At 38.7% G+C, this 12107-nt stretch overlaps 1 protein-coding gene across 1 annotated transcript in view; it reads right to left on the bottom strand.

The window, feature by feature from the left end:
• Window positions 1-12107, bottom strand: part of LOC126335257 (sialin-like) — a 140819-nt gene that overhangs the window by 36927 nt on the left and 91785 nt on the right. The window contains exon 8 of the mRNA XM_049998300.1: window positions 5148-5303. Within this exon, the coding sequence (XP_049854257.1) occupies window positions 5148-5303 (156 nt within the window). The remainder of the gene's footprint in view (window positions 1-5147; window positions 5304-12107) is intronic.

Here is a 12107-nt window from a genome sequence, read left to right on the forward strand (position 1 = left end):
GAGGTATGTCGAGAAAAGGGGCAAAAAAGAACACGGAAAATATGCCTGAAACGGCGGCAACAATGGTAAAATTATGCTGTGACGTATAGTAAATAAGATATTGTAAAATTACTCACAGAAAGCAATATTGTAAATCACACACTACACATGTAACAATGTTTTACAATGTTTTATAAGTTTGCTATTCCTGCATGTTTTAGAACCAAAGAACCCACTGGTGATGGCGATATTTGTCACTGAAACTAGTTTATAAATAAAGAAATAAATGATAAAAGTGTTTTGCATTAAGGTGGACCCGCAATCTCATTTTGTTGAGACATCACGTAGTTTGTGATTACTCTAGTGTGTAATTATTTTACTATTTTTATTTTACTATTTTTTATTTTTTATTTTATTTTTATTTTTATTTTTTTTATTTTTAATTTTTTATTTATTTTTATTTTTTTTTATTTTATTTTTTATTTTTATTTTTATTTTTTATTTTACTATTTTTTTTACAAGAATGGACTCACGCCACTTTCGAAATAGTATGTAAACACATTACAGTAGCAGCCTAGGGCGTTTGAATGCGACCGCCCCCACGGCGAGTAACAGGAAAACCAGCACCACCGGATGAATGGAAGCATGAACACGCGCTCCATCCCACAGCAGGAAACAAACCTCTCTACTCTGGCTGAACGTGTTAAATTAAGAGAGCCTGTTGTCCAGAAAGTCAACTACCCTTATTGTACTTCGGATTTACATACCGCGAAATGCCTACGACTGGAAAAACAGAACTCATAGAGAGGCATATCAGAATCGTTATTCAAACGCAGCATTCGTCAATGCTCCACTTTTCTTTTGATTCATCAGTCTTTCGAAACGTTCGATGCCATCCGCGATGAATTTATCTCGTGTGCCAACATCTGCATCTCAGAGCAGCGGTTGCACTCTATGTCCACAATTATTTGATGGATGTATTCCAATCTACTCAAGAGAACGGCGTTATCAGGAAAAAGAAAACTGGCATTCTACGGATCGGAGGGTGGAATGTCAGATCCCTGAATCGGGCAAGTAAGTTAGAAAACTTAAAAAGGGAAATGGATAGGTTAAAGTTAGATATAGTGGGACTTAGTGAAGTTAGGTGGCAGGAGGAACAAGACTTCTGGTCAGGTGAATACAGGGTTATAAATTCAAAATCAAATAGGGGTAATGCAGGAGTAGGTTTAATAATGAATAAAAAATAAGTTACTACAAACAGCATAGTGAATGCATTATTGTGGCCAAGATAGACACGAATCCCATGCCTACTACAGCAGTACAAGCTTATATGCCGACTAGCTCTGCAGATGACGAAGAAATTTAAGAAATATATGATGAGATAAAAGAAATTATTCAGGTAGTGAAGGGAGATGAAAATTTAATAGTCATGGGTGACTGGAATTCGACAGTAGGAAAAGGGAGGGAAGGAAACATAGTAGGTGAATATGGATTTGGGCTAAGAAATCAAAGAGGAAGCCTCTGTTAGAATTTTGAACAGAGCATAACTTAATCATAGCTAACACTTGGTTCAAGAATCATAAAAGAAGGTTGTATACATGGAAGAATCCTGGAGATACTGGCAGGTTTCAGATAGATTATATAATGGTAAGACAGAGATTTAGGAAAGAGGTTTTAAATTGTAGGACATATCCAGGGGAAGATGTGGACTCTGACCACAATCTATTGGTTATGAACTGCAGATTAAAACTGAAGAAATTGCAAAAAGGTGGGAATTTAAGGAGATGGCACATGGATAAACTGACTAAACAAGAGGTTGTACAGAGTTTCAGGGAGAGCATAAGGGAACAATTGACAGGAATGGGGCAAAGAAATACAGTAGAAGAAGAATGGGTAGCTCTGAGGGATGAAGTAGTGAAGGCAGCAGAGGATCAAGTAGGTAGGGTTAGTAGAAATCCTTGGGTAACAGAAGAAAGATTGAATTTAATTGATGAAAGAAGAAAATATAAAAATGCAGTAAATGAAACAGGAAAAAAGGAATACAAACATCTCAAAAATGAGATCGACAGGAAGTGCAAAATGGCTAAGCAGGGATGGCTATATGACAAATGTAAGGATGTAGAGGATTATCTCACTAGGGGTAATACAGATACTGCCTACCAGAAAATTAAAGAGACCTTTGCAGAAAAGAGAGCCACTTGAGCTCAGATGGAAACCCATTTCTAAGCGAAGAGGGGAAAGCAGAAAGGTGGAAGGATATAGAGGGTCTATACAAGGGCGATGTACTTGAGGACAATATTATGGAAATGGAAGAGGATGTAGATGAAGATGAAATGGGAGATACGATACTGCGTGAAGAGTTTGATTGAGCACTGAAAGACCTGAGTCGAAACAAGGCTCCGGGAGTAGACAACATTCTATTAGAACTACTGACGGCCTTGGGAGAGTCAGTCCTGACAAAATTCTACCATCTGGTGAGCACGATGTACGAGACAGGCGAAATACCCTCAGACTTCTAAAAGAATGTAATAATTCCAATCCCGAAGAAAGCAGGTGTTGACAGATGTGAAAATTACCGTACTATAAGTTTAATAAGTCACAGCTGCAAAATACTAACGCGAATTATTTACAGACGAATGGAAACACTGGTAGAAGCCGACCTTGGGGGGGGGGGGATCAGTTTGGATTCCGTAGAAATGTTGGAACACGTGAGGCAATACTGACCCTACGACTTATCTTAGAAGAAAGATTAAGGAAAGGCAATCTTACGTTTCTTGAATTTGTAGACTTAGAGAAAGCTTTTGACAATGTTGACTGGAATACTCTCTTTCAAATTCTCAAGGTGGCAGGGGTAAAATACAGGGAGTGAAAGGCTATTTATAATGTGTACAGAAACCAGATGGCAGTTATAAGAGTCGAGGGGCATGAAAGGGAAGCAGTGGTTGGGAAGGGAGTGAGACAGGGTTGTAGCCTGTCCCCGATGTTATTCAATCTGTATATTGAGCAAGCAGTAAAGGAAACAAAAGAAAAATTAAGAGTAGGTATTAAAATCCAGGGAGAAGAAATAAAAACTTTGAGGTTCGCCGATGACATTGTAATTCTGTCAGAGACAGCAAAGGACTTGGAAATGCAGTTGAACGTAATGGACAGTGTCTTGAAAGGAGGATTAAGATGAACATCAACAAAAGCAAAACAAGGATAATGGAATGTAGTCGTATTAAGACGTGTGATGCTGAGGGAATTAGATTAGAAAATGAGACACTTAAAATAGTAAATGAGTTTTTCTATTTGGGGAGCAAAATAACTGATGATGGTCGAAATAGAGAAGATATAAAGTGTAGACTGGCAATGGCAAGAAAAGCGTTTCTGAAGAAGATAAATTTGTTAACATCGAGTATAGATTTAAATGTCAGGAAGTCGTTCCTGAAAGTATTTGTATGGAGTATAGCCATGTATGGAAGTGAAACATGGACAATAAATAGTTTGGACAATGACAGAACAGAAGCTTTCGAAATGTAGTGCTACAGAAGAATGCTGAAGATTAGTTGGGTAGATCACGTAACTAATGAGGAGGTATTGAATCGGATTGGGGAGAAATTTGTGGCACAACTTGACTAGAAGAAGGGATCGGTTGGTAGGACATGTCCTGAGCAATCAAGGGATCACAAATTTAGCATTCGAGGGCAGCGTGGAAGGTAAAAATCGTAGAGGGAGACCGTGAGATGAATACACTAAGCCGATTCAGAAGGATGTAGGTTGCAATAGGTACTGGGAGCTGAAGGAGCTTGCACAGGATATATTAGCATGGAGAGCTGCATCAAACCAGTCTCAGGACTGAAGACCACCACAACAACAACAACATTCCAATCTCTGTTTTCCCCGACAGTCATTACTCTCTACCGCACCCGCTACAATCCAGAAAGCTATTTCTTAACCCAGTTATGTCTTAACCCACGTTCTATCATTCTGTCCCTCCTTATCGTCAACGTCTTCCATATATTCCCTACTTCGCTGATTCTGTGGAGAACTTCCTCATTCCTTACCAATCCACCTAATTTTCAACATTACATCTCAAACGCTTCGCATCTCTTCAAACGCTTCGGTTTTCCATAGCCCAAGTTTCACTGCCATGCAACGCTATGCTCCAAACGTACATTGACAGAAATTCCTTCCTCAAATTAAAGCCTATGTTTTGTACCAGTAGATTTCTCTTGGCCGGGAATTCTCTGCTTACCTGTGCTAGTCTGCCTTTCATGCCCTCCATGCCTCGTACGTCCTGTGTTGTTTACTTCTAAGGTAAAAAAATGGCTCTGAGCACTATGGGACTTAACATCTAAAGTCATCAGTCCCCTAGAACTTAGAACTACTTAAACCTAACTAACCTAAGGACATCACACACATCCATGCCCTAGGCTGGATTAAAACCTGCGACCGTAGCGGTCGCGCAGTTCCAGACTGAAGCGCCTAGAACCCCTCGGGCACACCGGCCGGCTCTAAGGAAGCAGAATTCATTAACTTGAACTACTTCGTAGTCACAGGTTTGGCGTTACGTTTATTCCTAATTTCACTTCTGTTATTAATCATTACTTTCGTGTATCTTCGCTTAGTTCTCAATTCATATTCTGTTATCATTAGACAGTACAGTCCATTGAACAGATTGTGTAATTCTTCTTCACCTTCCCTGAGCATTACTGAATTTTATTACTCATATTCTTTCACCTGAATTTCAATACCACCATTGCACCTATCTTTTATCCATTTCGTTCCTGGCTTTACATTGTAATTACTTCCCTTTGATTCTTGTACATATTGTATATTATCGATCTTCCCTATAGTGTGCTTCTATTTTTGTCAGATTTTGGAGCGTCTTGAGCCATTTTACATTGTCCAACGCTTTTTCCAGGTCCACAGATCCTATAAATGTATCTTGGTTTTTATTCAGCCTTGCTTCCATTATTAGTCGGGTATTCACATATCTATAGAGTAAGCTTTACCGATGTGGAGAATGGGAGGAAAGCAAGAGATTGCAACACACTATAAGAAAGTATCTAGCATGGTACTGGTGGTGCAGTCATCGTTCGTGCATTCGGCAGCATCGATTAAGGGGCTTTGAGCCAATGCATATACGGGCACTAATTTACTTTGCACATTAAAATTGAAGAGTTTACCTCCAAAGTTGGGGCTGAGGTCGACATACGTTGCAATGGGTCCAGCAGTCTCTGCTCCGGAAGCTGAGAGCGCTACTGTCAGACAGATGGCGGCCACAACGGAGTTGCAGCCGGAGAAGGCCAGACCCAGCATAAACAGCCCTTGGACAATGTTTGCTGGAAATAAAAGTCGTTATTATAATCTGGAACAGAAGCAGGCTACTACTGAGAAACTTTTCTTGCATACCCGGTATAACGGTACTTTGCGGGCAAGCGTGTCAATTAGAATCACATTTATTAAAATCGAGGATAAATAGACTTTATTTTGGAAGAATTAAAAAGGGGAAAGTAATACGAAACTTTAATAACTGCACAGTAATACTAAGAAGCAATATAATGAAGAGTAATAAAAAGCAAAGTAGCAAAGACCAAAGCGGGACAGAAAGGTATAGGGGCGCGTTTGTTTTTTAATACATATAAAGGAACATGTAGCACTCTACCTTCAGTTATCACGATCGGGCTAGTTGATGAAAAAGTGGTATGCGACTGCGAAATTCGTTAAGGAGATTATTTAAAGGCTCTTCAAGGACGTTATAATACATTACGTGTGACGAAGTGATCAGAGACGTTCATTGTCGGGTGAAGTGAAAATGATTCCGACAACGTAATTCGAACTTTGTGTTAGCTGCGAAAAATACTCTTAGGAAACTATTATGGTTGTGGAAGCCACGAAAGTTGTACGCAACGAAAAGCTATAGTTTACGTAATTCTGCATTTTATAAAATTGTGAAACGCGTGTGCGCGGAACATTAAGAGAATCTTATCCTTGGACGGTTGCGGGGGTAACTGGTACAAACAACGCGCCAGCATACAAATAGTTCGCTTATTAACTACCAGATATTAATTAACGGGGACCTAAAATACTAAAAACAGTGCATACACCGTTAAATTGAACCCTGCGTGTGAAAGACAATCACATCGAACATTTCGAGAGCGAAGAATAGATATTTAAGTGCCGAATTGGTAGCCTGGATCGTGTCGATATTAGGACATTATATGAGACGCGTTTTTCAGAACACGATATCTACCATGCTAATACTGAAAAGATGGATAGGCTCATCACCTCCAATCCCGATTCATATTTCATATTTAGTTAGTGAAAAGAAAAGTGTTAAACAAACTACATTTAAATTTTATCCACGATTTTGACTTCATAACGTAGTCTTGAATATATGATAAAAAATATCTGTGGAAGTTGTATACAACGTATTGTCATATTATTGAGCCAATATCTGTGGAAGTTTTATACAACGTATCGTCATAATATTTAGCCAACCAATATTGTGGGGCACCAAAAATGTAAATGCATGAAATTGTTCTTACAGCGGATGTATAATGTGTGAATGCGACGAACTATATTGAGAAACTGAACGTACATTACGTACTTGCATGTTTATCTGCGAAAATGGTCCTTGTCGGTACATCTGCATACAGTTCGAATAGAATCGCTGGAACATTGCAAACCATTCAGATTAATCGAACATCTAAATACGCATAATGCTAGTATCACCAGGATGTGTTCTTTCTCCTCACCCCCGTGGCGGTAATTGAATTAAGAGTCAGACGGGAATAACTTTTAAATCAAGTGGCGACCATTGAGCTAGCGCCACGAATTTTCAAACGTCCACTGCCATGTACGAAGGCGAGTGACACCACAAGTGCTAACAACGATCAAGGGGTGTCGTCGTGATCGTATTGAATGACATTTAGCGGTCACACCAGACTCGGTGGTGCTACCTATTGCAAGTAGCCGGGCTGATATAATAGCAATACTGAGACGGTAGGTGATAGGAAAGTTTGTTACATGACGTGAGGTTTCCCTTGTTATGAGGGGCATTTATTTTTCCAAATTTTACGTTTACTGGAACTCTGGAGATAGTTAAAGTCAACTCGCTGCCTTAAAGTCAAGATCTCATACAAAATGGTCGAAAATTCGATTTCTTATTGCATGTTTTGAGCGGTTTATGTGTCTAGAACGTTGGGACGAAAAGGTTTTTATCCGTACTTTACAGAAGTTTCTACAGCCCATTGTCCTAAGCAGTGTCACGGCAACCCGCAGAACGCTCTCAGCTGCAGCTGCAGCCGACTAGCCATTGGGATAGTAATGCACCATTTTAAGTTATCGAATAAATCACTGCTTCCTTTGCTGATGGCCGATGAAGCTCTCAATTTAAATGTGCAATCAGCACACAAGTAAGTAATCATAATAAAAGTCTGACGTGGCTAAGTCAAATATTTTGCGCGAGAGAATTAATTCAATTACACTACATGCAGTAGACGAGCTCTGAACTTGCTCTTTGGAGATACGCTATAGCTGTAGTTTTATAGTTATTCTGTTGAAACGTCTCACATTTGTGTGATTTGTGTGATTGTAGCGAATGTCAACTGAAACTTTATTTTGTGAGATCCAGAATACTGTTTCTGGTAAATTATTATTCAAAAGTAATCTAAATACAAATTTTTTAAGTTTCTAGCTCTTTTCTGTTGTGCTAATGATTTTTACAGAAAAATGTCTAAATTTCGAAAATGGTTAAAGTTATTGAACTGATATCCAGCACATATTGATTTTGTATTACTCCTGACATGCTAGAAACGTTTCAGGTTACTTACTTCATTTTAAAGTATTGTGCAATATTTATGACGTCAGAGCTAGTTACAGTGGACTAGGCTGGCACACAATGGAAAGACTGATGTGAATTTTATAAGGTGTGAGTATGCTGCTTCCCTACATCACCCTCTACTTAATTTTGTTGAATGTAAATAAAAAAAATTAATTAGAAAAAGGGAAGCAAGAGTACAGCTTAACTCCCTATGAAAATTAAAATTGAAATGTAAACATACAGAAATATTAAAGAAAACTTATTACCTACTTCAATTATTTAAATTGCTGGCATGTTCACTGCTTCTTAAGCGACATTATGACTCAAAATTTAAGCAAACTCAATGAAACACTTTGGCACACATATTGCCTTAGACAGACAAACACATAAAAATATGTAAAATTATGAAAATCTTAAATCCATTAAATTGTGTGTAAATATTTTTACATACACAAATTCAAAGAAAATAACACAGTTATTCATGATACATAAATAGATAATTATATCTTAGCAATCTTTTCTAAACCCGAAAGAAAATTTCACAAATCATGACAATTTCATTTTTACACATGTGGTTGTAGCCGCTTTGGCTGGCGCTCTACACTTCCATTCACAAGGGTAGAGGGGGGAAGTTGCTATGGTGTGCGTCGTTCACGTTCACTCTAAATTACATGGGGAAAGGGGAGGGGTCACTGTGAGTTGTGTCCAAGTCACTCCATGCTCTCACGCAGCTACCAGGCTGCCATTATCTGGTTTGTCCTGTAGAACAAACAAAAAGAGTGCCTGATACTCTGTTCACTTAATATCTAAGAGTGGGTCACAATGAGATGGGGACATATACAAGTTATCTTTCAATATGTTACTGGAACAAAGTTAACAGAACTTTTTCAATTTTAATCTCGCAGTTACTTAACTGTCATAAAGTCGGTAAACAAATGGCTCAAAACGCCGTTCGTCGCGTACTAGAGAGAATTTATGCTCAAGGCATACAATCATAAATCCTATTTAATCTCAATTTATTATTTCTGAGCCGGAACACTGAACCAATGCTCGGTACATTCCTGACAAATCTGTATTTTATTTACTTAACTGACTCATCTTCGATTACCTTATTCTTAGAGATAGTATGAGTATATTTGATTAGCAGTAGTCTTCTCAGCCTCTTTTCACATGTGAGTAACTTGTGGTAGCAATACAGTTTTGAGTGTTCAAAACACACTACATTTAGTTGACTACTAAATCCACTTATTGGTCCTCTGCTGCTATGTCAGTTCCACATCTGCAATTATGTACTTACTTCATCGAAGTGTATTTATGCTGAGCTATAAATAATGTTTCACGTCTGCCATTATGTTACTCAATTATGTTGCTAGTGTATGTACTTATTTAACACTCACTCTATTAACATTTAACGCATAGGATAGCACATTTATTTCATATTGCAGTTGATCAGTTTGCTCACGTTGCAATCCATTCCAACTTGATTGGATGCTGAAACCACAGGTAGTCTCTCTCGACCTACCACTAAAGTGCATTAAGTAATTATGGCCGGGCGTAATGCTAAATTCCTTAAACCTATAGGGCACCATGAGCTGCTCTGTCTCATCTAACATAAGGGTACCTATGGTCGCATTCACGCCTCCAACTCATAACCTCAATACGTGTAGGTCCAACCTTATAAATATTTCAAGGACGTGTCCTTCACGTCTCAACCACAAACACTGTTCAATTCTACTACACTGCCATTCCTTGCTACACCAGGTGAGTTCATTCTTACAACTTTTCTGCATATTTTTCATAACACTAAGCTATCTCTTTTACTATTAATTAGTTAGCTCTACAGTATACAATAGGTTTCACTGCCACTTCAGATCCTGCTTGTACACGAATTTGTATATCTTTTTAAATTACTGTTGGTGGACCATTTCCAATAAAACAACAACTTTGTACTTATAATATTACCAGGGTGCCATACATACTTGTTACTCAAATACCTTTGTATCTTAAGTACATCATACTTCCCTTTTGTTTATGTCTCTGTTAGGTTTGTCACATTAGGAATTTTCTTCACTAATCGGTGGATAGAATGGTTACAGAAGTCATGGCCTGATAGCCATGACGGAAAATTTTTGTATTGCAAAGAAGGAGTCGAAACTTTGGTGGATAGGAAAGATGAATATAGAGTGACACATGAAATGGGAAAGAAGACCTCACCCAGCTGGGATTGCACCGCTGCCACACTGTGTAGAGGTTACAGAACAACCTCCTCCCTACAGAATTCATTAGATTAATGCAGGCTTGATAGCCATACCGGAAAATTTTAGTAATTGATAGTAAGAGCCGAAATTTTGGTGGATAGGAAAGATGAAGAATGAGTGAAACTTGAAAAGGAAAGAAGATCTCACACATCTGGGCCTGCACAGCTGCCACACTGTGTAGAGGTTACAGAACATCCTCCTCTCTACAGAATTCATTAACGTAATGCAGGCTTGATAGTCATACCAAAAAATTTTTGTATTTGAGAGTAAGAGCCGAAATTTTGGTGGATAGGGAAGATGAAGAATGAGTGAAACTTGAAAAGGAAAGAATATCTCACACAGCTGGGACTGCACAGCTGCCTCAATGTGTAGAGGTTACAGAACAACCTCCTCCCTACAGAATTCATTTGCTTAATGCAGGCTTGATAGTCATACCGGAAAATATTAGTATTTGAGAGTAAGAGCAAAAATTTTGGTCGATAGGAAAGATGAAGAATGAGCGAGACCTGAAAAGGAAAGATGATCTCACACATCTGGGCCTGCACAGCTGTCACACTGTATAGAGGTTACAGAACAACCTCTTCCCTACAGAATTCATTAACTTAATGCAGGCTTGATAGTCATACCGAAAACTTTTAGTATTTGAGAGTAAGAGCCGAAATTTTGGTGGATAGGGAAGATGAAGAATGAGTGAAACTTGAAAAGGAAAGAATATCTCACACAGCTGGGACTGCACAGCTGCCTCAATGTGTAGAGGTTACAGAACAACCTCCTCCCTACAGAATTCATTTGCTTAATGCAGGCTTGATAGTCATACCGGAAAATATTAGTATTTGAGAGTAAGAGCAAAAATTTTGGTCGATAGGAAAGATGAAGAATGAGCGAGACCTGAAAAGGAAAGATGATCTCACACATCTGGGCCTGCACAGCTGTCACACTGTGTAGAGGTTACAGAAAAACCTCCTCCCTACAGAATTCATTAACTTAATGCAGGCTTGATAGTCATACCTGAAAATTTTAGTATTTGAGAGTAAGAGCCGAAATTTTGGTGGATAGGAAAGATGAAGAATGAGTGAAACTTGAAAAGGAAAGAAGATCTCACACAGCTGGGACTGCACCGCTGCCACACTGTGTAGAGGTTACAGAACATCCTCCTCCCTACAGAATTCATTAACGTAATGCAGGCTTGATAGTCATACCAGAAAATTTTTGTATTTGAGAGTAAGAGCCGAAATTTTGGTGGATAGGGAAGATGAAGAATGAGTGAAACTTGAAAAGGAAAGAATATCTCACACAGCTGGGACTGCACAGCTGCCTCAATGTGTAGAGGTTACAGAACAACCTCCTCCCTACAGAATTCATTTGCTTAATGCAGGCTTGATAGTCATACCGGAAAATATTAGTATTTGAGAGTAAGAGAAAAAATTTTGGTCGATAGGAAAGATGAAGAATGAGCGAGACCTGAAAAGGAAAGATGATCTCACACATCTGGGCCTGCACAGCTGTCACACTGTGTAGAGATTACAGAACAACCTCCTTCCTACAGAATTCGTTAGCTTGATGCTGGCTTGATAGTCATACCGGAAAATTTTAGTATTTGAGAGTAAGAGCTGAAATTTTGGTGGATAGGAAAGATGAAGAATGAGTGAAACTTGAAAAGGAAAGAAGATCTCACACAGCTGGGACTGCACAGCTGCCACACTGTGTAGAGGTTACAGAACATCCTCCTCTCTACAGAATTCATTAACGTAATGCAGGCTTGATAGTCATACCAGAAAATTTTTGTATTTGAGAGTAAGAGCCGAAATTTTGGTGGATAGGGAAGATGAAGAATGAGTGAAACTTGAAAAGGAAAGAATATCTCACACAGCTGGGACTGCACAGCTGCCTCAATGTGTAGAGGTTACAGAACAACCTCCTCCCTACAGAATTCATTTGCTTAATGCAGGCTTGATAGTCATACCGGAAAATATTAGTATTTGAGAGTAAGAGCAAAAATTTTGGTCGATAGGAAAGATGAAGAATGAGCGAGACCTGAAAAGGAAAGATGATCTCACACAGCT

This window comes from Schistocerca gregaria, chromosome 2 (assembly GCF_023897955.1).
Source record: "Schistocerca gregaria isolate iqSchGreg1 chromosome 2, iqSchGreg1.2, whole genome shotgun sequence".
Classification (NCBI taxonomy): domain Eukaryota; kingdom Metazoa; phylum Arthropoda; class Insecta; order Orthoptera; family Acrididae; genus Schistocerca; species Schistocerca gregaria.